Source organism: Mustela nivalis, assembly GCF_964662115.1.
Source record: "Mustela nivalis genome assembly, chromosome: 11".
Lineage (NCBI taxonomy): Eukaryota > Metazoa > Chordata > Mammalia > Carnivora > Mustelidae > Mustela > Mustela nivalis.
The window spans coordinates 93470640-93497845 of record NC_139030.1 but is presented as its reverse complement, the minus strand read 5'-3'; the positions used below and the strand labels follow the sequence as shown (position 1 = coordinate 93497845).

Here is a 27206-nt window from a genome sequence, read left to right as displayed (position 1 = left end):
ACCCATCCCATTAGTTCAGCATATGAGAAGTGGTTAAAGCTGTCACTGAATACTGTAAAACATTAAGTTGTACAAAAGGTGAACCTCAAAGACTCATACACAGAAATTCTTGTCACAGTCTTTCTGGCACAGTTGCTGGAAGGGGGCTGCAAACGTGTCCCACAGATCATGGAAAAGAGAAAAAAAATCAGTTACAGGTTTTACACTGTCATGAAATTAGAAAAAAAGAAAATCCATTGTCCAAGACAAGTTTTCAAAAAGAAAAATGAAAACATTTCTTTTTTCAAAGAAAAAAATATATGAATTCTTAATCTCTCTCCCTTTAAGAGTCAAGAAGATGTTGTTTTGGTCAATGGGGGTAATTGTTTCTTGTTTTCTACAACCTCTCTAATATAAAGTACAGAAATTTGACTCAAAGAAAATTGGCTTCTGAGCCTATCTACGAGTCTGGAAACAAGTTTGTATTAGGTACAGATTTTTCTTTTTTTTTAATTTGTATTCAAGCTCAGCATAGTTTGAAAGAGAAATAACATACAGAGGAGATGATGATGCCACAATCAAGGAAAGATGGCATGGGATTTTATTTCAATCCTGGTTCCATATAGGTTGTTATGAAGGGACTATCAAGTGCCAGTTTGGTCTCTGAAGTAAGGCCACTCACAGTAAGAGAGTCCATTTTATTGTCATTATTACTCTCCTGGGGAGGTCTTCATAATTTCTCTTATATTTTTTTGAACCTTGTCAATTTTGATTTTTTTTTCAGTTGGAACAGAAAAAAAATGAGAATTTTGGTTGTTTAGAAAACTTTAAGTAATTCTCTCTTTATCTGGGTTTAGCAAACTCAGCAAATAATATGTGTTAAACTCAGCCTAAAGCCATGTGAATTTCAAGGGAAATTAAATCTCTTTCTGATTTAGCTATACATTACTCATTGAAATATTATTTGGTAGAAAATGCTTGATGTCCAGAAACCTTATGAGCCATTTTATCATCTTTTTATTTGATCCAGGAAGTTGATTTTCATGGATAGTAAATAAAGTTTATATCTGGAAAGATGAAACCATGAAGTCTATCAATATGGTTATTATAGTTTATGCTACCAAGCTTTCCAAACAGATTGATATGGCTTAAAATAAAAGCATTTTCGAAAGGGCAGTTAAAAGTAAAGTTTAAGAAGGTGTAAAGAAGAGAAAAAAAATCATTGTATGGGGAGAATTGTAAAATACATTAAGTTTGTTCTGAGCTTCCTGACCGCCAAGGCAAAAGGCAAATCAAATGGTTTTATGTGAAAGCAGTCTGCCACTATACCTTCATCTCGGATAGTGCACACATCATATTATGAGAGCAAAAGCTAAGCGAGAAACCAACAAGCCTGGAGCCCCTTATTTAACAATAGTTCTCAAAAGAAATGAAAACTTGAGCCGTTTTGCAAAGTACTTCCTAACAGAAATAGCTACCTCCCTATCTTTTCGAAATTTTAGGAGAAAATTGCTGTGTGTATGTGTGTGTGTGTGTGTTTACTGAAAACAACAAAAATGAAAACTGAGTAATTTGGTAGTTATGTGGAAATTTTTATTAAATATTGAATTTTTATATGGATACCCTTTCCAAAACAAGAGCAATGACAAACCCTAAACTTCCTTGTAAAATTTTTGCAAGTAAACTGTGTTTTAAAGGTGTTTTTGTTGAGACACTTGGATGGCTTAGTTGGTTAAGCAGCTGCCATTGGCTCAGGTCATGATCCCAAGGTTCTGGAATGGAGTCTTGCATTGGGCTCCTTGCTCAACAGGGAGCCTGCTTCTCCTTCTGCCTGCTGCTCCCCCTGCCTGTGCTCTCTCTCTCTTTCTCTCTGACAAATAAGTAAAATCTTAAAAAAAAAAAAAAAGTTTTTGTTGCTCTGTCTTCCTTTTCACATTGGTTCTACTACCATTATATGATTTCAAAATTAAAAGAAACATTTATTTTGTTTTTAATTACTAATCACAAAAGCAATATACTCTTGCTATGAAAAGTCAAGAATGCCTACATCGAGTAAAGATAACATGCAAACAAACGAAAATCTCGTTATTATGCCTGGCTACATAACCATCAATAGCATCTCTTTCTCAACCTTTTGAGTGTGTGTGGATAGTTTGTAGTGTAAAGTTTTATTGTGTTTTATTTGCTAAAACTTATAGAACTTGAATTTGGAATATTGAGACCAAAATCAACTGCAGAGATGCACTAATATTCTGGATTAAATATGGGTAGGTTTTATTTGCCATGAGATGTTCAGGGGTTATGTCTTAAGGAATTTGACAGATAAATTCTGAACTCATATATTGGCAAGGGAAAAATACAGCAGTAATTCGGATTAGTTGTCAATGGTGAAGAAACCCTTTTGGAATTAAAAACATGAAATCTTTGGGTTAACCTATTCTGAGTTTTTCTTTGGTCTTTCCTGGTCTTTTTGTCCCCCACCCTCCCTTTCCCTTTGTGCTCCCCGTTCCCTCTTCCCTACTTGCAATTTCTCTATAGCATTATAGCCTTCTAACTTCCTATATTATTTACTTATATATTTGTTTAATTACCAATTTTCCCACCAACAGAATGTAAATCCACGAGGACTGCTGTGTGTGTATGTTTTGTTCATTCATGTGCCTAAATGGAACAGGGCCCACATGAACAATTTTAAAATGTGATCAGTTTAGTGTTGACCTGATATTTGACATTGAAATGGACTGTTTGATGCAGAAAATTCTGTAGACTCTCAGGAGGAGCAAATTCACGGCACGCGTGTCACTACTTGCCCATCCTATCTTATGGCAGACCTCACAACAACTCTTTTTTGTTGTTGTTATAACTTTTTTTTTTTTTTTTTTTTTACAATTTTATTTACTTTTGAGAGAGAGAGAGCACGAGCAGGGAGAAGGCAGGCAGAGGGAGAAGCAGATCCTCTGCTGAGCAGGAAGCCCATTGTAGTACTTGATCCCAGGACCCTGGGATCCTGACCTGAGCCAAAGGCAACCTACTGAGCCGCCCAGGCGCCCACAACAATTTTTTTAATCCTAATCCATCACTGCATTCTTTACTGTTGTACCTGGGCTACATAATATTGGTTAAAAAAAGTGTTTCATATAAACACTACCAATTGAAAGGAGTTTGTACCCATTTGCTGTCTGATTCTAGAATGTGGTTATATACTTCAGGGTTATCTTGTCTATAATTATAGGCATTTTTGTTTATTAATACATTCTTATGTTCATTAATTCATTAATACATTCACTTAACTTTTAGTGAATTGAGTACCTATTGAGTTTTATTACTCACCTAAACATTCAGGATACAAATGCCAATAGGACATGGTTTTTAGCTTCAAGATTAAGGGAATGGAAGACATTAGATACAGTTTCATTCAATTATTTATTCATGCTTTTAAAAATACTAAATAGTGCCAACCACGTGTCAGGCACTGTTGTACACTGTGGGGATACGGATATGTTGTGATGCAAACAAATAATTTTGCTATGTTATACATACCATAATAGATACAGGGGGCTGTAGGCCACACATTGGTGGGTATTTGTGGGTGGATGAAGTGAGGAAAGGTCAGTGAAAGAGGTGATAAGGGAGCAAACTCTTAGAGGATGTAAAATAAGTTTTCTAAATAACAACTTTCATAACAGTTTCAAGAGGTGAGCATTAGAATAATAGCCACCATTTCATTTATAGAGATTTTACAATAAGTAGCTCTTACATTGTCACTCTATGTTGCCTCATTTCATTCTCACAGCAGGGCCTCCTGAGAATTCTAGTTTATGTAGGATATCATCAAAGTTAGCCATCTAGGATGTGACAGAAAGGTTTGAGCTCTTAGGCACTATACCATTCAGCGTGATTGTGAGGAAGAGTAATTAAGAGGTACTACCAGGAGACAAAACTGAAAAAAGTTCTTCAGAGGTCTTGTGTATCTTGATAATCTTGGAATTTTATCCTCTAGGCAAGAGAGAGTTATTAAAGATTTAACCCAATACTTCATATAAACCCAGGGGATAGTACTAAAGAAACTGAGAAGAAAAATGCTCAAGTGCTGGGGCACCTGGGTGGCTCAGTGGGTTAAGCCGCTGCCTTTGGCTCAGGTCGTGGTCCCAGGGTCCTGGGATCAAGCCCCACATCAGGCTCTCTGCTCAGCAGGGAGCCTGCTTCCTCCCCGCCATCTCTCTCTGCCTGCCTCTCCACCTACTTGTGATCTCTGCCTGTTAAATGAATAAATAAAATCTTAAAAGAAAAAAAAAAAGCTGGCTAAAAAAAGAAAAATACTCAAGTGCTTGCCTCGTGCCAAATAAGTCACATTCTTAATTTATTTTAATTCATAAAATAATCCTTTTAAACATCATTTTGGGGTAGCTGGGTGGCCCAGGCAGATGGGGCTTTGCTTTTGGCTCCGGTCATGATCCTATGGTTCTGGGGTTAGAGTCTGCTTCTTCCTCTCCCTGTGTCTGCTCCTGCTCTCTCACCCACTCGCTCATAAATAAATAAAATCTTAAAAATACAAAAGTTCTCATCATAAGAAAAACAGTTTGTAATTATGCGAGGTAAATGATATTAAGTAAACTTAATAATAAGTTTACTGAATAAATATATAAGTATTTTTATATAGACATAAATATCATAGGTATATTATTATTATTATGTAGCACACATTATAACATACTTGCTATTTATTTAGCGATATATACAGATACCAAATCATGTTGTACACTTGAAACTCATACAATGTTATATATCAATTACATTTCAAAAAAAAGTAAATTAAAAAAAAAAGACATTTTGTAGAAGACAAACTTGAGTCTTGCAGAGTTTAAGCAATTGCCACATGATCACACAGCTATTGCTGCTACAGGAATAGGCATGGTAGGTTTCAACCTAAGCCTTGACTCTAAAGCACCTGTCCTTTATGGCATGCTTGAATTCTTCCTAAGAACATCTAACTGATGAGGGTGGAAAAACAAGCAAGAGTAAGCCCGTGTTTGCTCTTTGGACATTTCTGCTGAAGTCCAGTTCAAATGAACCTCACCAGTTGTCATCAAATGATTACCATTAAGTACATTTTTATACAAGGTAGGGGTTGTCCTTTATATATATATTTTTTAAGTCTAAAAATACATCCCCCAATGGGGTCCCTGGGTGGCTCAGTGGGTTAAGCCGCTGCCTTCGGCTCAGGTCATGATCTCAGGTTCCTAGGATCGAGCCCCGAATTGGGCTCTCTGCTCAGCAGGGAGCCTGCTTCCCTCTCTCTCTCTCTGCCTGCCTCTCCATCTACTTGTGATTTCTCTCTGTAAAATAAATAAATAAAAATCTTAAAAAAAAATACATCCCCCAAATATATTTCTGCTTTTCACTTTTAAATTCATGTTTTTATTTTTAAAGGTACCACCAGGCATTATTGATAATTGACTACTACTCTTGTAATAGGGTTATACTTATTGTCACCCTACACAATGAATATTGTGAGAAGAGTTGATTTTCTCCTTCTGGTTGGAGGAAAGGATAATCTTTGCCTTTTTGAGGGTGGGAAGAAAAGCCCAACTTATTTGCTACCAGAATTTCTCTTTGCCACCTATGTGATTACTGACAAAGGAACTTACTGCTATTGTTTTTCCAAAAGTTCAAGATGAGGAGTATTTCTACTGTTCTTTTTGGAGTAGTTCTGGGCAACCTCAAGATGTGTCCCTGAGAAGTCTGAGATTTGTGCCTTCTCATGTCTATCTCTATGTGCTCAGGGCTTAACTCATCACACTGAAAAATTGAGATCATTGCCTGAATTACTCCATCATTTTGTTCTTGCTTAGTTTCAGTTATCCTGGTAATTTAAAGGAGCAAAACTCTCTAGTCTGGACTCCAGATACTTGCTGTTTAATCTCCTCTTCTCTTTTAGGGTATAGCGTGGTTTGACAAATAAATCTATAGATCAGTGGTTTTCACTGGATTTAGAATTGTAAGGAAAATATTCTTTCTCCCTTCTATTAAGTTCCAAGTTACATTTGCCAGTATAGAAAGAGACATGTAAATATAGTTAGAAAAAGATATACTAAGAGTTCTTTTTGGTATAATGTTTCTTGAGAAATATTACCATGAAGTCTAAAATATCAATTTTTATTCCCAATTTAATAATCATTATTTATTTTATTCATAGAGGAGAATAAATTAAGTTCCTGTGCTTTTAGTTTCAAATATACTCTGAAGCCCAAAATGTATATTACATTTTTTCAGGGAGGTAACTTGAAGGTAGTTAGAAAAAAAACTTGAAAATATTTGCTTATGCAGCGTGGGCTTTCAAAAGTTATTTTTAAAGACTGAAGAATTAAGCACCTGTCGTTTTTGCCAGCTGGTGTAGATGTTAAAATTACTGTCACTCTTCTGCCTGCTACTCTATTTTGCACCTGCTACTACTTGAGTTATGGGCATTTCACACATGGTAATTTAATAAGGTTAAGTCCCATGATAGTGTACAAGATGTTATTCCACTGGGAGTTAAAACAGTTTTATAAGGTCTTGAGGGAAAAGCATTAAAGCAGAAGCTTGAGACTAAAAAGTTAGTACCTTTTAGACATCACATTTTCTAATTGAAAAATGTTAAAGAAATAGATGATGTGAAATTTAGCTACATATTCCAAAACAAAAATGAATCTTTCATGATTGGTCTATTTATACCAGTCAACTTTTCTACATGGTGAACATTCATCATTTTTATTTTTTATTTTTTATTTTTTTAACATTCATCATTTTTAAAAAAACATTTTGTATTGCCTGATATAACAACCAAATATAGATATATATTGAAACCTAATGCTTTTCAACATGATCCTCATGAGGCACATTTAGCTACTGAAATCAATTAAAAGTTTAATTTCACAGTCATACTAGCCACACTTCAAGTACTCAGTAGGCACATGTGGCTAGTGCTTACCAAATAGGACAATGTACATATATATATACATTTCTGTTTTTACTGCAAGTCGTACTGGACAGTGCCATGCAAAATTTCCAAATCCTATTCTTAGGCAAGCATGACCTTAAGGATCTTAAGGCCATGATGAATTTTCCTTAAAAGGGGGGTTGTGATGTCTCCACATTATCTTGGCTACAAAAACATGGGTCAATTTGAAACTGTTGCCTGCTGGAATCTGAGTGATGTTCACTAAAGATGGTAGGAGCACATTGACTTAAAGCGCCCAACAACAGGAAAAGGTTTCAGCTTCCAAAAATGGATAGGCAGGCAGGTATTTTTCAGAGATTTTATAATCCTATACATTATAGAAGTCTTTTTGGAGAGTGAAAGAACTATTTATTACTTCCTCTCTTCTGCATAGTTGGTTATTGCAAATTCTGCCTCTATTCTAAAGAAAAAGTGATACATGTTAGCATTATGAGATGGCAAAGTAAGTTTACCCTCTGAACTTTCCTAACCATTGGTCTTACCATTTAGGACATGTATTGGGAGATTGAACCAAAATTCAGGGATATGGATATGCAAGGTAGCAGGGATCCTAGCAGAAAAGAGAGAATATTACTAGACAGGATCTTGAGTTCCTGAGTAATAATTTTATCTGCAGAAGTTTTTTTTTGTTGTTGTTGTTGTTGTTTTTAATAACTGCTGAAAGGTATTTAAATTTTAACCTTGAGGACATTCGGTGAGAAGAAGCAATAGCTTAGTAGGCCTTTTTCTTATGAATAGGCCAGATTGTCACTAAAAGTGATAAGGTTAACCCACCTATATGACGATTTACACAAAACTGAAAAAATCTGCTTTAATCTTAAATTACCTGGATAATTCATATTAAGATGTCTCTGATCCTGTCTGACTTTGCTCAGTTCTCTATCTCACTTTTTCAGTGATGGTGACGATGATGAGTATTCAGTTTGTTATTGGTATGTAGACTGCAGTGATTTTTTCCTCTAAAAGTTTACAATTCATCCATATTCTGTACAGTAACAAAATAATTGAAAATTTAAAAATTACTTTCTCTAAGCAGGAAGATAAAAAAACACAATGCAACTTGAGCATTCCAGACTGACCAAAATTATTTATTAATTTCGTATTTTAAGGCTGTTCATTGACCCCAAGTAGAAAATGAAGAGTAGTGCTTGAATTTGAGGTTGTCAGTATTTATCCTCGTGTAGAGCAGGAGACCCTTGATTTGTGTGGTATGAATACAATTCAGAGAGGAACGTGAAATGTATAAAAGTACAGGGAGTCTTCAGTCTAGAACGGTCCACGTTGCTTTGTTTTCTGAATGATGGTAAGCAGTTCTGGACAGTAAGTCATGGGTGTTATTGCAATAAGGTTCCAGCCAGTCTTCATAAACAATGCTTGATCTGGAAAGGAAAAGGGAAATTGAGTTAAATGTTGATTGCATATTTTCAGAGAGAAAGCTGAGGAGGAAATAAAGTGAAGTGCAAAAGAAGAAAAAGCACAAACGAACCAGCACTTCGATGGTAAGCCATTTCATACTTGTAACAACCTAGATGCAAGTGCTTAATTTCAAGCTGTGATAACCTGGTTTTCTAGAGCAGTAATTGTTAAAAACTATATCAATTATTCAAAGAAATTAGGGTCATACTTTTATTAGTGTGATGTTCCTGCTAACTTCATTAACTAGTCTCTGGCTTGTTGAATTTCCACTGCAAAATTACAGTACAATCAAAACTAAGACAGCAGCAAAGATCTTAGAAATTTTTGCTTTTATACTCATACAAAGATGTTCTATTTCCTTTTTTTTTTTTTTTTTAAGTTTGTTTTGTTTGAGAGCACCAGCAAGAGAGCAGGGGGAATAGCAGTCTCCTTGTTGAGCAGGCAACCTGACGTGGGGATCGGTCCCAGGACCCCAGTATCATGACCCGAGTCGAAGCATACACTTAACCGACTGAGCCACCCAGGTGCCCCCAAAATACTCTATTTCCAAATAACCAATTTCAGGAGATGAAATGAATTGAAAGGAGTTGATATTTTCTGGTTAATGTAAATAAATTTTAACTAAAAACTAGTACTAATTATGTTTCCAGCACATAAAGTGAAGCTGTTGAATTTTTTAAAAACACAATATTGAGAAAGCTTTATATAATAAAAAACAAAAGGGTATTTACCTTGAAAGCTCCATTTAATTGGACATGATATGCTTGACAAAAGCTGTGGGCATAATACAGACAGTTTAAGTTAACGACCATCAAGTTTAATAAAAGAGAGATTTAGCAAGTAAGTTCAATCTTAATTTTTCTTAGCTGTAACAGGAGCATTTATTGTTTTAAGCTCAGTGCAGTTCACTATTCTTCATCCTGGGTTCATAGCCTTTCCCCTGACTTTGTAAACTTCATTTTTTGAAGAAGTAGTACATTCTCATGGATAAAATTTATTTTAAGAGTATGAAAGGGCTTATACCAAAAATGAAATGTTCCTCACCAGTATCTCCCATCTACCTAGTTTCTCTTTACAGCAAAGTGGGTGAGGCTAATATGCATGTATAAGAAAATACAAATATCCGTTTCTAAAGCTCTTTTTCACCCTAATGGTGGCATACTCTACAAACTCTTTTGCATTTGCTTTCTAACTGAATGACCGTAAACAAGACTATCATTTTCGGGGGGGGGGGGGTGGGGGGTGGGGGGGGGTGGGCACTGTAGGGAATTTCATTTTGTTGGTATACCAATATCTCTTTGATATATCCTACATTGGTGGACATTAAATTGTTCGAATATTTACCCACACAGTAATGAATAACCACATATATATGAATAATACACAGTTATTATAATAATGAATAACCACTCATCTCACTTGAGTGCAAGCACATCTAAAAACCACATTGCATGATGTAGATTTGCTAGAATTATTAATACTATACCACCATATCGGGATTTTATTTATTTATTTATTTACTTTAAGATTTTATTTTATTTTATTTTGACAGATCACAAGTAGGCAGAGAGGCAGGCAGAGGGAGAGAGAGAGGGAGGAAGCAGGCTTCCTGCAGAGCAGAGAGCCCGATGCGGGGCTCTATCCCAGGATCCTGGGATCATGACCTGAGCCGAAGGCAGAGGCTTTAACCCACTGAGCCTCCCAGGCGCCTGGCATATCGGGATTTTAATGATAGATATTCCCAACAGGAATGCATGAAATAACCTGCTTTTACACCCTCTCCTCAACCCAAAGTGTTGTCAAACTTTTAATCTTTGGCAATTCTCTTTTTGAAAAATGGTATCTCCATGTAGAAATCTGCATTTTTTTATAGCAGTGAAGTTTAGCATATTATATTTATAGATATTTTTATTTCTTTTTCTGCAAATTGTTTATGTACTTGTTAATTTTTCTATTGGGCTGTAGTCTTTTTATTAATCTACAATAGCTTTTTTTTAATTAAGATAATGAGCTTTTGCTGATCCTGATTGCTTTTTTTTATGGTTTGCTATTTGTCTTTTGACTTTGCTTCTGGTGGCTTTTGCCATATGGAACTTAAAAAAATTATGTGGTTGCATTTATCAAAACTTGTAATGCCTTCTGGGTTCTTATCAGTGTTTGAAACACCTTCCCACTCCAAAAGTTATAAAATAATTTGTCTATGGCTTTTATGCTTTTAGCTCTTACATTTAAATTTTTGAACCGTTTGAAATTTATTCTGATATGAGATCCAGGTCTGATTTTATTTTCTAGATGACTCTTCACTTGTCTAAACAATATTTATTGGATGATTCTTCTTTTATGTATTTATAGCAATAACCAAATGTAAAATGTTATTTATGGGAAAAAGTAAAGTTTAATCAAGATCGGCAGTGAAGATGTGCTTAGCTGACTGTTTTCCTCTTCTTCCCCCCCTCGCTCCTTTCCTTCCCTCCTCTTCTCTCTGCTTTTCTTTTCTTACTTTTTCCCAAGTCATTAGACTTCATAAGTCTACATTTACATCAAAGCTATCAGCATAGCTTTGTTGAAAAGTGGCCAGGTTAGTCTTTTGGGGAGGATAAATAAGTTTCTCAATTTATTGGAAATTTAAAAATTCATAAATTGTATCATGTAATTTTATTTTGCATCTTTATTTTGTGGGTGTGTTGTTTTTCAGACCCTCTCGGTGAACCTGCTGTAATTCGGTAGCAGGACATAGATGGTCGGCCACGAGATGACTTTGATTTAAGCAAAACCAGACAAGGAGATTAGTGACATTTTAGTCCCAGCCCTTTCATTAACAATTTGGCCTTCACTCAGTAAGTAGACCTCTTTAGCCCTCAATTTCCTCATTTTCATAATTGTTTACTGTAAAGGATTTTGAGATCTCTCCAACTTTAATATTCTATTATACTTTATTCTGAACCAAACCCTGTCTATTTTACAGAGATTTTATAAAGACCTAACAAGAAAAAATACATGTGAAAACACATTTTAAGCTGTATCACAATGCATAGGAGAGTCAAAGCCCACTGGAATAAAAATCTTAGGTATATAGTCAGATTCTTAGAGGATATCTTCTTAGAGTTATTGTGTAATTGATGATTAAAAAAAAGAACATGGGTATGTTCAATAAAAGAGGCAGAGACAAGGAAGTTGTTTCAAGATCAGAAGGAGTCTATCAGCAACACAATCAGCTGAGAGTTGCTATAAGCACTGAGCATGCGAAATCGTACCTTCATAGTTGATGCAGCCATTGGAGTCCTCCTGACCTGCCATCAGAGCTTCCACTTCCTCCTCTTTCATTTTTTCACCTGAGGAAATAAAACTCTTTTTTCAGAAAAAAGGTCAGAGGCTATTTTCTAAATTCCATCATAAGTGATCAGTTTTGGGTTCCTAGAGGCTATGAATAAGCTCTTGGAGGATAGAAATCAAGCCCATTCTGTTCCTCTGGTACTTAGTACATTGTCAGTGGATTGTTTTTAAGTGAATAAATTAAATACATATTATCCTTGGTCATCTAAACTCTATTCTATAAAAACTAAGATGCTTTACTTTACTTATTCATTTCTAGTATCTTAAGCTAACCATTTCCCCAAAACAAACTCATTGACACTGAGGCCAATGGACATGGTCATTAATTTTGGACTGTTCTTTTTCATCTTGTAGCTTTGGCCCCTACCTATTTTGTTAGAGCTTGATCCCCTATGTCATGCCCTTTCCTATATATTCTGCCCTATTTAGTCCACTGAAATAAATTTTCCTTACCCAATGTGGCTAAAACATGGCGGAGTTCAGCACCCATGACTGTGCCATTGCCTTCTTTGTCAAAGACACGCAGACCCTCAACAAAGTCTTCATAAGTGCCCTGGTCCTTGTTGTTGGAAATAGCTTGCATCATGGGCAGAAATTGTTCAAACTCAATTTTCTTGGCATTCATCTCTGGAAGAAATTGCAATTTGGAGAGGTATTAGCTACCATAAAATGTCACTTCTGGATCACAAATTAAACTTGAAAGTTCATTCTAGAGGATCTAAAATATCTTCATATAGCTTAAATTTTGGTTGGTAAATTGCTGATGACAAAAAATGCATAATAGATAATAGCATGAGCTCTGGAGTCCTCATGCTGAAGCTTTTATCCCCAACCCACCATTTACAACTATGTGACCATGGGCAGATTTCTTCATCCTTTTGTACCTCAACTTTTTCATCTGTAAAATAGAGATTCCTCATAGTTTTAGTGTGAGCACTAAATGAGATCATACCTGCAAAATTTATTATAATACCTGGGACAAACTGAGTGCTGAATAAGTGTTAGCTACTTTTTATTAGTATTGTCAATTTAATATTTTCTATAAATAGTAGGGAAAGAATGGAAAATATATACTGACATAACAAATCCATAAGCATTAAATACAGTAAAACTTAACTTTAAAATATATGCCTCCTTTTTTCCTGAGCTTTTGTAGAGCCTTCAATTTCTTTAAGTTTTAAATAACATTAACAAGAGGGCTATGAGGGGAGTATGCATGTCAAATTCCTTGTGATTTCCTGACTTCTTTGCAGTTTAGAGGTCTGGGGATGGCAAGGTTTTCTTCAGTATGGTAAGTAAATTGTGTTCACAGCAAAAGTATCCAGCAGACTATCCAGATGGATGTGAATGGATAAAGTTAAGTTACCCTAAAACCAAAATTCCCTTTTATTAGTCTTTCCTCATAGAATAAAAATGGAATGATATTAAAAAGATCAAATATGGCCACTGAATAAATGAACAATTACTTAATAACTCTAAAAAGATGGATGTTTTGGTAAGTTAGGAAGTGGCGTCTACAGAATAAGATCTGGCTGTTGTTCTCGCTTTATCTCATGCTCACAGCTAACTTTTGCGTGATTTACCTGGACATTTCCCTTTAAAGAAAAATTCCAGCAGATTGATTTAAGAGGTGGGTTTCTTTGAAATCAAATTCCTCTCCCCAAATTTTGGTAACGAGGGAGAAGTCTTTTCAGTTATCAAGGGGAAAATGAGATTATTTGCCTTTTGCTTTCCCCTCTTTTTTTCCCTCATGGCAAAGATAAACAGCCCAAATATCTACTTGAAAAAATTTCAGTGTTGTCTCATCCTTTTTATTCAGGGTGGTATTCTCCAATAAACGCTTACACTTTGCCATGAACCATTGGAATCAGAACATTTTTTTTGAAGACTAATAACTGGTTTACTGTATCAAGCAAATGACTGCTACAGTGTTACCACTTATATATCTCACTCTCTTTTCGTCCCAGGATTTACTTGGGAATACTGAATGCAGGTTTGGACTTAGATTTTTAAGTCTTCTTGTAATTCTCGGGAAATAGAAAATACTCTTAATTACCACGGCATCCTGTCGATGCTTAATTAAAAGAGCTAAGTTACTTTTAAGAGGGTCACAGACAGAGCACGGGGCCAGGTCAGCAGGTATTTTCAACCTCCTGAGAGCACTGAGATTTTATTTCCATGGCTTTTGTCATCGTGTCTTTGTAATTTACTGAGTTGCTTACAAAGTGTGTTGTGTTTTAGCGATATTTAACATCTTTGTCAAAATGTGTTTTTGACTTTGAAGGTTTGAAAAAAAATGTGCAGATTTGGATCTTATTTCAGTCATTAATCTTTCAATGAAGAACATAGGTAGGATGATGATGATGACAATGTTAGCTTTAGGTATTATTCCATTAGCACAAAATTTTATCATGCTTACAAATTTTCAAAGGAAGGTTAACTTATTCTCTGAGGAAAAAACTGAGACTCTAGACAGCCAAGAAACACACTTACCATCATGAGCAAATTAAAGTCTCTTCTGTGGACCTTATTTCTCAATAAATTTTTCTTTCTCTTACATACATGTGCATGGGCACATACACATACACACACACACACACACACACACACACACACACACTGTCTCTCTCTCTCTCTTTCTCTCATGTGTGTACATGAGCTTGCTTCCCAGCTGCGTGGAAAATCTCGTTACCTTCATTGCTGGGGTTTCCCAGCACCTTCTTGACCTCCGCATTGGTGGGATTTGTGCCCAGAGCTCGAAGGACATCACCGACCTGGCTTAAGGTGATCTTACATTCACCTGTTCTGTCAAACAGGAGGAAGGCCTCCTTGAATTCTGCAAGAAGCAAGAAGCATTAGGATGCTTTTTTTTCTCCTTTGGAACTATAAATTACCCTAACTTCATCAAGGATCCAGTTCATATTCTCCTCTGTTTTCCAACTTTTGTAATGATTCAAGTTATCTTTGGACTCTCCCTTTTCCTAGCTCAAACTGCCATTGACCATCCTTTTTGACATTTCTTTTTGGGACTGCTTTAAAACCATTTAAAACCATTTCCAACTTAAAAAAAAAAGTTAATAAAATCTAAAGAAAACAAATGTTTTATCAGGATTGTGTTATAGGAGGTTAACCCAGATTTTGCAAATTATTTAGGAAAACCTCCTCTTAAAATACAAATTTCCTAGACTCTCCCCTTGCTAGTTATCTTCAGGAGTAACTTCATTTTTCAGGAAAAAAAAATTAGAAAAGAGAAACAAACTTCTAAGTTTTAGAGGGTCATTTAACCAGTGTATGACTTTAATAGGCTCCTAGTATAATCACTTCAGAAGGGGAAATATTTGTTTGGATCTATCATGATGATAATCTCTTTAAACTTTACTCTTTTTTCAGATAATACATATGACAACGTGTTGCTATATTAACTTTAGAATTTAATTATATATTTTTTAATTAAAATTTTGTGCAGGCAATTATAAATTCACATGCAATTTTAAGAAAAAATGCAGAGATCTCTTAAATACTGTCTAGTTTCCCCCAGTAGTAACATTTTGCAAAGTTGTAGTGTACTATCACTACCAGAATGTTCACATTGATAGACTCCACGAATTTCATTCAGATTTTTCTAGGTCTCATAGTACTTATATGTGTGTACATGTAAGTACATATTTTTACTGTTGTCTATTTTTATCACAATTACTCTAATGCTAACTTTCCCTAATTTTTGTCCTTCTCTGTTGATGGAACAATTTTGGCCTTTCACAATTATGTTAACCAAGAATTAAGATGTATATACCAAAGAGACAGAAAAGGATATTACCATGGATTAAGGGTCCAGAAATGACATTTCAACTTGAATTCCTAACTTAATATAATTCAGTTTTCTGGGGAACCCAAGAGTACTGATGGCAACTTGTTGGAGTTAATCCCAGCAACACTCAAAAAACCATTTGTGAAGGAACTGGTAGAGCTGAAAGCAATGTATTTAGGCCATTAGTGGCCTCAGATCCAAAGATCCATCTAGATAGATTTCTCAGCACCCTGTTTTAGCATCTGTCCATCCCTTGATCTAAGGTTGCACAGACATTATATTCACAATCAACTATAGATTGTGTCGTTGTTGTTTGCTAAAATTTCCCCTTCAGATTCTATGCAATTTGACTATAAAAGATCATCCCCCTAAACTAAAAAGCATGCTGTAGACATGGTGGGTTCATTACTCAAATATTATTTTTCATCTTTCTAAGGGACATGTGAAACTGAACTATTCTTGTTACTGGCTCCAGGCTTCCATGCAGATTGCTCAGCGGGCTCACTATTACCCTGGTCAGATGCAGATATAGAAATAGGATTTTATGGGCTGTAACAGAATCTCTCTGACATTAACCCTTCATTGATTTAAACACCTACGACAGAAAGATAATTGCTCTTCCTACCTCAGATTTTTAAGACTTATTCTCTTGAAGATTTTAGAATAATGGATTAGCAAACTACTACCTAGGGGCTGGTCACCTGCTTTTGTAAAATAAAGCTGGTTGGAAAACATCCCATTCTCTTATGTATTGTTTATGGCTGTTTTTATGGAATTGAGTTGTTTTCACAGAGACTGTATTCCCAATAAAGTCTACCATTTGACAAGTAGGCCTTTTACAAAAAAAAACTTGACAGTCCCTGGCTAGACCAACACTGTTCTAGATCTTTTTATGACAATCAAAATGTTCTAGATGTGGGTTTCCCAAAAACCACCTGTGGCTCCTGAGCACTAAAATATGACCAGCACAACGGAGAAAATAGATTCTTAAATGTATTTATTTCTAATTAACAAAAATTTAAATTTAAATGACCACATGTGGCCAAGTGGCAACTCTACGGGATAGCACAGGACATAAACATTTAGAATGGGATATTTTTTTCTTTTTTTTTTCCCTTTCCTTGGGATCTGTGATACTTTCAAATAGAGCAGCCATGAGTGAAATTCTTTAAGGACTGAACAAGGAAGGAAACAGAGGAAATTTTCATTCATTTCTGAAAGCATTGTGTTTACATATACATTTTAAATGCTTCCTTTTGTTTTCCTGGCACAAGAGAAAACCAGTCTACCACACCAACATTTCCTGAACCTCTCTACCTAAAACCTAGTTCATATATGTAGTTATAGGTTTAATGGTCAATGGTGAGTCCTTCTGTCCCTGCAAGGGTTTTTAAGTCTTCTGTTGCTTTGTCCCACCATAGTTTCGTAGTCAAAATGGCACTATAATTGAGATATTTAAGAGGACTGGGTTGCAGTAGCTGATAATGTAGCAGCATTACTAGTTAAAAATGCAGTAAGAGTCAAACAAACTATACTAAAATTACCACTGGTTTCAATATAAAAAAAAAGCCCTTTGTAGTATAATTTCAAATGCTCTTGAGTTCTGAGCCATCAAATCACCTAATCTCTTGACATGAGACTATCACCTATGATGTAGATAAATGTGAGTCTCTACTACAGCAAATATCCCTTTTTTCCTTAATTGATGTCCAAACATGAATATTATAGACATTGAAACAAACTAAAAATGTGGAATTTTTTTAGGTAGAGAACTGAGTATTTCTATACATACTTATCAAACACCTATATTTATAATTTTTATATATTATATATCACAACATATATATATATATATACACATAGTAATTTTTATGACTAATATCCTAATTTAGATGCTATCATTTAACTAAATTTTTTCTCCCCCTCCCTTCTAGAGATGTATTTTTGTCTCCATTTCTTCAAATTTGGGCCACTTTGGCTCAACAAAACATTCTCCCCTACACTTCTAGAGAATTAACACATCCTGTGGGGCACGGGATCTCTTGGATCCAAAGGCCTGAAGGAGAAAAAAGTGAAAATGTTAGGGAAACCACTCAGATTCTCTTGAATCTTAAGAGTTTGAGGTCTTCCAGCTAGTAACTGTTTTTATGAAATTTCTCATTAGTTTAAACTTATACCAAATGCCAATCCTGTTACTAATACTTTGGGTATTAGCTTATCAGCTTATCAGCTCTTCGAGAGCCTGTCTTGATCTTTAAAGATGGACCAGGAGATGTCCAATGTTCCTTGCAGCTTTATGATAAACTACTCCTCTGTCTTTGTTTCTGAATTCATTTTTATTTTTATCTACTTCATCTGCTTCTCTCAACTCACTATCATGCCCATGAAATTTTGTAGGTTTGGTAATTGGGCAGTTTCACAATGAATATTATTTTCTAAATTGAACAATTCAGACCTGCCAAATCTTTCTTTAGGGATTTGATGAACAGATTAGCCATTCATAACCTACAACATTTTTCGGGGTAATATATATGGTATTGGCTACTGTATCAAAATGGTTTTATTTAGAAATCAGTGAACACAAGGACCTAATTTATGGTATCTGTCTTTTTTTGGCTTAAACCTTTGATTACTGATTATAAGCAAGGGGTTCACATTGAGAAAACTTAGAATGATCGAGAGCATTTATATTTAGAGTGGCAACACCAGTGGGGATAATTAGGAAGAGCTAATCTCATCCCAAAGGAGTCAGTTTTCTCACATGCCATCTTTATGAGTGTGCACATATTAACAACTGTATCTTTTAAACTTACCATCCTGCTGTTCCTTAGAGAACTCGATCTGTTAGAAAGAAATTAACCACAAAGAATATTTTAACCAAACAAAAATGTCCTGGTTTTTAAGTGTATCCAGGCTCATTCCCTGAGTAATCTTCAAAGTAAGCTCCAAAAGTAAGCCGACTTTTCAGACTTCAGGCATAGCTTAGACACTAACAGGTTGAGCCACGCAGTAACATGCCTTGGACTTATAAGTATTTCAGAAACTAGGCAGTGTTCTGCCTACATGTGGAGTAGAGAAGCTCAATTCACTTACCAGCAATCTGGTCAGCACTGAAGGACTGCAGTGGCGAGAGAGAGGGAGAAAGAAAGAAACAACTAGTACTCTTTCGAATGCATTGACAGAAGAATGAGTGCTCTCTGTTCTGAGATTTTTAGGAAGACATGTAGGTGTCATAGAATAAGAAGGTTGCCTTAGGATACTTTCAAATCTAGGAAAACCACTATTGCAAAAGATAGTTAGGGAACATCTCTCTGTAACTTAATCAATGAATCAATGATTCAACAAATGCTAAGTCAGATAACTTCCTGGAATAATATAGTAGCCTGTGATGTATTTAAGATATGTCTAATACAGATAATGCATTCAGAAATACAGATACACTGCATTAAAAAGATTTCCTTAAGTCTTTCTTCTATTTGACTAGTAGATTTTTGCTTGATGTGTCGGAAGTAGGTTACTTAATTTTAGCTACCTTCATCAGACTGTTTTTAAAGGTACACTATTTTGCTATACTAGGAGTTTCCACTTCCCACTCCTCCCCTCACGCCCTAACTAGATATAATAAACCTTACATGATATAGCAAAAGTTAATGAAGCATAAAGTACTGCTTTGGAGAGTAAGGTGTATGATTTTCAGTTAGCATCACAGCTCGAATTAATGTCTTCTGTCCTCACCCCACCTCAAAAAAAAAAAAAAAACAACAACAAAAAACCCAAACGCAGATTCTATAGACTTATAATACCGAATATGTTCTCTCCTCAATTCTGTTCCTTGACTGCCTTTCTACTCAGTAAGATCATATGCACGATTATATCCTCCTCTAACGGACAAACCGTTTTCTCCTAGGACCCACCATGGCAGAGCCTCTGGGCTGCGGAACAGCGGCGAAGCTGAAGAGTGAGTTGAGGGCCGCTCCAGTCCCTGAGTGGGGACGCCTTTGCTGAGGCTGCCTTTATTGCTGGCAAAGGTGTGACCTCAGAGCTAGCATCAGGTTTCAGAGACAAGCGGCCACTCCTCTTGGAGAGTTCTTTAGCTTTCTTAGGGCAAAAGGAAGGAGGGCTCTGCACCCCGAGGGCTATTTTTAGGCAACCAGAACCTGGGAGTGGACAGCCATAATGAGACCGAAGCCGGTCAGTACTTTTATGGTCTTCATCCCTGAGATGGTCTCTTGGAGCCTCTTCTTTTAAGAAGCTTCTTCCTTGTTCAGTGGCAGAGGAGCTTAGAATTTCCCTCACACTCAGGCTGACCCCTTCTTTTGGTGAATTATGGGCTTTGCAAACCACAAGTCAGCAAGTTTTGGTATTTAATGGAATTTTGGGGATGGGACTGGTTTGGGGTTTCAGATGGCAATGACTACAGAAGGCACATCCTCTGGAGATCTGTCCTTTGTGGTCAAGTGCAGAAGACTTGAAAAGGCCATGCATATTCTTTGTGTTTCTTAGGGTTCACCCATGTGAAAATGTGGTCTGTTCTTGAAGGCTCTCATTAAAGACCACTCTTTTGGAAGTTGTGTTCTGAGGCATTGAGAGTGTATCTAAGCCAGCAGTGGTTTAGGACTCCATTTTCACCATTCTCCTTTAGCTTTCTTTACATGAGGGGTGGGTATTTTCCTCCACCCTTGGTCTCCAGAAAGACCCAAAGCAGCGGCTGTCAAACGTCAACTTATACTTGAGGATTTTAAAGATGTCTAAGGAATTGGCTGGTCAGGGGTTTTCATGGCTGCTTATTTGAAAATAGGAGGCAACTCTCTTCCTAGAATGGTACTGTGAAAAGTGGTCCTAGGAAGATCAGTCCTAGCAGGTCCACTAATGTTCAGACGACATGTTTATTAGTGTTCTTCATAACTAAAGCAGGTTATAAGTATAAAGAATGTTGGAGATAAATTTTGATTTAAGTGCTATCTCAACAATTATTTTATTTTTTATTTTTAAAGGTTTTATTTATTTATTTGAGAGAGAGAATGACAGAGAGCGAGTATGAGAGGGGAGAGGGTCAGAGGGAGAAGCAGACCCCCACTGAGCAGGGGACCTGACGTGGGACTCAATCCTAGGACTCCAGGATCATGAGCTGAGCCGAAGGCAGTTGCTCAACCAACTGAGCCATTCAGGCACCCTCAGCAATTGTTTTTATAGGAATGGTCACCACAAGCATGAAGTCTCTCCCTGCTGGGCAGAAGAATGCTTTGCAGCTTTCCCTCAAGCCATTTAGGAAGAAATCAATATTGAAATGCATATCACTTTCTTTTTTTTTTCTTTTCATATTACTTTTTGTCCAAAGTTTACAAGTAGTGAAAAAAATCTCATTGGGTCAAAATGAGGATTAAAAACATGACTTAAAAAATATTACTGCCTAGGAAAATGTATTTTCATAAAAAGACATTTTGAGAGTTTATGAGAAATGGAAGTTAATAGAAAAATGTAAGTGCTTTAAGTTATTACGAGGAATGGAAGGGAAGAACAAAAGTAGAAATTTGTCAACTTTGATAATTGTATAACTTGGAGTCTAATGATTTTTTTCCTTCAAGTTTTTGTTTAAATTCAGGTTAGTTAGCATATATGCTAAAATTGGTTTCATGTGTAGAATTTAGTGATTCATTACTTAACGTGTAATTCCTAGAGCTCATACCCTCCTTAATGCCCATCACCCATTTAGCCCCTCCCCTGCCCACCTCCCTCCATCAATCCTGGAGTCTCACGATATTTGATGCTCAAATTCAAGGCATGAAAGCAGACCATGTTTCTTTGTGTTCTTTTTAGACTTGTAGTTACATTTATGTATTGTGTCATTAAATTTGAATTGTCCTATGATTAATATTGAGAACTAATACAGATCTTTAGTAGAATTAATAACTACAAATAATACAAAATAAATCCATCAAAGTTGCCCTACAGAATGCCTATAATTTGCCCTACATAATGCTCATTTCCTTTTCTTTGTTTCTTTCCTTTTTTTTTTTTTTTTTTGAGTAGAAAAGTGTGTCCTCGAATTTGTATAAATATGGACAATTTGTATAAAATCTATGGAGTAAACTAGAAAGTCATTTTTAAAAAGTTGTATTTATGCTATAAATAAGCTATTCCTAACCACCTGGATATGATGTAAAGGTATGCTATTATTAAAATAGAAGTGGCAAGCAGTTGTCATATTATCTCACTCTACTTTCTCTGTATATCTTTACCATAGAGAAGATCAGAGTTTAAATTTTTTTGTACCTATTGAAAATCAAAGTAAACATGTAAGCAAGTTATTGATAACAGTACAAAAGGCTATAGTGTAGTCCATCCTAGAGAATAAACTATAGTTTTAAATAAAAAACATGAATGCTGTGCTCAAAGAATAAATGGGAAATGTTACTTTATCTCTGGTACACTCACAAAGGATGAAAAGTTTCTCTTGCATCCCTTTCTTGGTGTTGTAGTGATGAAGTCATCAGCTCTTTGAACAAGGCATGATATAAATACAAAATGTCAGCTGATTTTGGACTCAGTTTGCTGTGCCATCACTTAGTTTTAAAAATTAGACTCAAGGCTCTTCTATCTGGAATGCTCTCTTCTCATTTCTGTTTCTTAGAAATTAACTCTCCAAAGTCCTGGTAAAAAGGACTTTCCTCTTGAAAGAACTTTTTCTCTTTATTTACTCAGCTCTTTTCTTCCAGCTGAAGGATGTTTAACCTTCCTGGTTGTAAACTTCCGGAAAGCCAGGCTATTACTGAAAGCCATTTATCTTTGTCCGTGATGCAAATTGGACATGGGCCCACCCCAATATGTTCCTGCCATCTAGAGTGTTGTCCCTGCCTTATTCTTATATTTTATTCCCCGTAGAGCTAAAAAATACCTTGCCTATATTAGTTCAGCAGATTTGCAATAAATTAAAATCATTAGAATGCATGTATAGTAACTTCCTCCTTCAAACATGAGCTCTCCTCTAGGATATTATATCTGTTCCTCGAGGGAAGAAACTTCTTTATCTCCTTCAGAGAGCTTCCGTTCTGCAGAAGGTGCATATAATCTCCCCCAGTACTACACATCCAGCACCTAGAACTGCCAAGCACATACTAGACACACCCATTGCTTATTTTGAATTATTGATATATGTGCCTTTATTACTTTTATATAAAGTAATATATATTTCCTTCCATTTTATATAAAGTTTATGATCAGAAATTCTAATTTGCCAACACTTGATTTGCTTTTTCATGGGGTTTTCCATTTAGCTTGATACCTATATTAGACCGTTAGTATAATAACTACATTTCACATGTTTGTGACTCATATGCTCTTTGGTATTGGATTTAGGTAAATAGTAGTTTATTGGTGGTACTGAAAAGGATTTTTTATTGCAATGTTTACAGATCTTTCCTCACTTTGAGAAGTGTTTTTCTATTAGTAATCATGATGTCCGGTTAACTGATTAAAAACAAGATAAAGCTTCTGGTATATAGAAGGAATTAATTTATAGGGAAAATATTAAAATTAATTTAATCAAATAGGCTCTGAAATTGCTGTAGGTTAAGCTTTAGCATCTAGGAGATCTGTGACATTGAATACTGAGTGAAGGGACACAGACTGTAGTCTTTAAAGACTGTAGTCTTTAAACAACTTCATCTTGCCTGCAAGACAGAATGAGGCTAATGATTGGTAAGGCTAAGTTAAAGAAGTTAATCTCACCAGGGCTAGTATTCATGTAAGAAAACATTGAGGCATGTTCTCTAATTTAATACCAGGAAGAGAGGCCTTTAAAGACCTAGGATGTATACAAATCCTAAAGAAAATTTAGATTATTAATTTTCACTCTAATCTCAGAGTTTCCAGTACTCACCATAAAAGGCCAGCAGAAATACTATTTTGGAAATAAAGAGTTCTGTGCCTCAGAATAACTCATTTAGTTTAAAGGAGATACATATTTTTCATAGAATTTCTGTTTCTTACCTTAACAAAAGATATACTTAGGCTCGTGACTATAATATGATATAAAAAGGAGAAATTAAGAACAATAAGAAATTAAGAATACAATACCACCTCAGCCTATCTATTATACGAGAGAATAGATGGCTGTTTTGGATACATTGATCTGAACAGAAAGGGGAAGTGAGTAATTCTGTGCTCAGAAAGTGTGGACAAGTCAACTGAATTCGGTCCCATTGGACCAAGGCTGAATTATTAAAATAACACAATTCACACCTACAAGAATTAATGCGAAGCCCAAGTAAATTTTAATAAAAATTTTAAAATGTGACCTAAGTCTATACATCTTCATATTTTTCATTATTTTGAAGCAATTTAGATAAGAAGGAGTTAAAATGTAATTTCATAACACTATATTCAAGTGAGTCAGATGTTTTATAAACAAGAGACAATGTACCATTGAGCACTTTTTAGATATAAAGACTTCACTTGCCCCAGTGGAAGGAGGAATATAAAGTTGTATAAGATATAGTTTTATCTTTAGTGTATATTTTTGTCCTCTGGCTTCGACTCACTATCATTAACTTATGACCAGAAAAGCAAAGATTTATCGTCCATATAATTTAAATTTTTAACTAGTATAATTAAAGCCACTACTACTTGTATATTGCAATTTTTGCCCTCCAAATTCTGATTTGGAGTGAGAAACAAACTGTAGAAGTTGATGTAGAAACAAACTGTAGCAGATCTTATTTTCATACAAAAACTATTTCAGTATGAGGAGAAGCAGAAGTGTAGGATCAGCAGACTAAATATAATCCTTTCCATAATTTCCATGAGTCAGATGGTGCTTAATGCTGGGTAATTATGGAATGACTTCTAAAGACAACTTGCCAGAGGGTTCATTTGCAACATTAAAATGTCAAGAGTCTAAATTTGGCACTGTCACTTTGTGGTCTCCTTGTCTTGCAAAGATTTCATTATCTTTAAAATTAAAAGGGCTATTCACTATTAATTGGCGAGCGTATCTGTTCCTTTCTAAACTGCATTTTACTTTGCAAAGACATTATCCAGTTACATGTAATTCAAAATATAATTTTAGAGAGTTACAGAATGTCCTTTAGCATTTTCCCACTCCATTCCACCTGTTCTCTTCTTGTACATCATAGATGTTTGAGAGTGGAAACTTGATACTAGTGGTAGTCTCAAATAATTTTTTTTTATTTGCTCCTGAGGTCATATTCACAATGCAAATGGATTGATACTGCAATTTGTCACATTATAGTTATAGTAAAAATTAATTCATATTATTGAAAGGCCAGGGTATAAAAGACAAATTCTTTTTTTTTAAAGTAAGCTACACACCCAGCTTAGAACCCCCAGTGCACAACCCCCCTGCACAATCCCCAGTGCAGGGCTTGGGCTCAAGACCTTGAGATCAAGACCTAAATTGAGATCAAGAGTTGGACGCTTAACTGATTGAGCCACCCAGGTGCCTCAAAAAAGACAAACTCTTAAAATTACATAAAGAAAACTTAGAGACAACTTATAAATGCTTTTGCCCATTCTTTCTAATCAGAAATTGACAATATGTATTATTTTTCTACTTCTTTTCCTCTAGCTAGTTAAGGTTAAGATTTAATTGTTATACATGTGGCATTATGTTCCTACATATTACTCTAAATGACATATGGTTGATATTTCTTCCCAGTTTCAATCATGCTATCTATCTGTAAGCAAAATAGAGATCCCATACCTTTAACCTTTGATCCCTTTAACCAAAGATCCCTTTAATCTTTAACCTTTGTTAAAATATTAGCCTGATGGCAAAATTTGGAGATCCAGTTTTGGTATGATGTATATTTTATTTAAAAAATGAAAATTATTTTAAAAATTCAGTCTGTTTCATTACATTTAAGATCATTTAAAAATGCTTTGGTATTTTTACTTTATTTTGGTATTTTATTTTATTTTCTCCAGCTGTATTGAGATATAATTGACATAACAGTAAATTTAAGGTGTACAACGTGATTTGATATCTGATGATTTTGATATTGTGAAATGATCACCACAATAAAGATAGTTGATATATTCATCATGTCACATTTTTTTTTAAATTAAAAAAAATTGTGTGTGTGTTATGTGGTGAGAACTTTAAAGATCTACTCTCTTAGCAACTTTAAAGTATATGATACGGTATTGTTAACTATACTCACTATGTTGTATATTAGGTTCCAGAACCTATTCATCTTATAACTGGAAGTTTGTACCCTCTGACCACCTTCACTCATTTCCCCCACCCCCAACTCCATCCCTGGCAACTACTAACTAATCTACTCTCATAACAACTTTTTTTTTTTTTTTTAAATATCCATGCTCCATGTTCAACCTTTTATAGGAAGCTGGAGCAAAGTGACTAGGAGTCTTTCTGGGTTCCTAATCTTCCCACCTTCTAGCTGTAAAAGAGAACACTCAACCTGTCAGCAACATGTGCAAAGGCAGGGGAGAGCTGTGGAGAACGGGAGAGTAGTGGACTGCCAAGGTCAAAGTCTAGGTGAACTTGCTCTGACATGTGCCTGTGACTCCCTCCACTGGCTACACAGGGTGGTGCAGGGTGATGCGAGATCCACTCTACCTCACACCCTTCTGAATAAAAAAAGGCTTCTTTACACATTAGGGTTTTTGTTGTTGTTTTTGGTTTTTTTAACTAAGGGAGAGAGAGAGAATCCCAAGCAGGCTTCATGCCCAGCATGGAACATGACACGGGGCTTGATCTCACAACCCTGAAATAATGACCTGAGATGAAAGCAGGAGTTGGACACTTAATCGACTGGGTTGTCCAGGCACCCCCACTTCACAAACCTTTTTAAAAGATTTATTTATTTATTTATTTATTGGAGAGAGAGAGAGAAAGAATGCAAGTGGGAGGACAGGCAGAGGGAGAGGGAGAGAGTCCTCAAGCAGACTGCCTGCAGAGGGTGGAGCCTTTTGGCGGGCTCAATCCCAGAATTCCGAGATCATAACTTGACCTGAAATCAAAAGTCAGTCACTCAACCAACTGAGCCACCCAAGCACCCTTTCTTCACGCATTCTTAATAGTAACTTTCTCTTCATAAACAGGAGGTGGTTTAGGATATGATTACTACAGTTGACTCTGGATTTGGCCTGAGAGGTTAAATCCTAGCTCCATCACCTACTAGTTATTACTAGTTATAGTTACTACTGAAATTCATTATTCATTCATTCATTTCTTGCAAAATGAGGCTAAAAACAACCTCAATATAATGTTTGTTTGGCTTTTTAAAAAAAGATTTTATTTATTAATTTGACACAGAGAGATCACAAAAAGGCAGAGAAGCAGGCAGAGAGAGATAGGGGGAAGCAGGCTCCCCGCTGAGCAGAGAGCCTGATGGTCCTGGACTGGATCCCAGGACCCTGGGATCATGACCTGAGCTAAAGGCAGAGGCTTAACCCACTGAGCCACCCAGGTACCCCTCAATATAATGTTTTAAGGATTAAAGAAAGTAATAAGGCAGAGTTAATTCTCAGTGAATATTTATTATTATATTACAAATAACTTTATAATTTTCAAAGCCTTTCATGGACCATGACCTCACTTGATTTTCCCAAGAATTCTTCAAAGTGGGACTGGGTTTGTATTAGCCTTGTTAGAGCCAAGAAAAAAGAATTTGTAGATTAACACAA

General features: G+C 35.7%; 1 protein-coding gene and 1 long non-coding RNA gene across 5 annotated transcripts in view; one reads left to right on the top strand and one right to left on the bottom strand.

Annotated features, from left to right (window-relative positions):
• The window catches only part of LOC309844553, a 40797-nt gene extending 15203 nt beyond the window's left edge, over nucleotides 1-25594 (top strand). The window contains exons 2-5 of one of the 3 annotated variants that reach the window (XR_014300755.1): nucleotides 3980-4082; nucleotides 8408-8478; nucleotides 11091-11232; nucleotides 19444-25594. This is a non-coding gene — a long non-coding RNA (uncharacterized lncRNA). Of the gene's footprint in view, nucleotides 1-3979; nucleotides 4083-8250; nucleotides 8283-8407; nucleotides 8479-11090; nucleotides 11233-19443 lie in introns of those variants that run through there. The other 2 variants (XR_014300757.1, XR_014300756.1) reach the window with 2 other exon arrangements.
• Nucleotides 8047-27206, bottom strand: part of MYL1 (myosin light chain 1) — a 22979-nt gene continuing 3819 nt past the window's right edge. Inside the window, exons 1-7 of one of the 2 annotated variants that reach the window (XM_082691580.1) lie at nucleotides 19451-19518; nucleotides 18630-18654; nucleotides 14421-14564; nucleotides 12182-12355; nucleotides 11650-11727; nucleotides 9127-9169; nucleotides 8047-8358 (exon numbers count right to left, since the gene is read on the bottom strand). In XM_082691580.1, coding sequence (XP_082547706.1) covers nucleotides 9141-9169; nucleotides 11650-11727; nucleotides 12182-12355; nucleotides 14421-14564; nucleotides 18630-18654; nucleotides 19451-19453 — 453 coding nt within the window. In that variant the 5' untranslated portion in view covers nucleotides 19454-19518 and the 3' untranslated portion in view covers nucleotides 8047-8358; nucleotides 9127-9140. Of the gene's footprint in view, nucleotides 8359-9126; nucleotides 9170-11649; nucleotides 11728-12181; nucleotides 12356-14420; nucleotides 14565-18349; nucleotides 18378-18629; nucleotides 18655-19450; nucleotides 19519-27206 lie in introns of those variants that run through there. The other variant, XM_082691581.1, reaches the window with a different exon arrangement.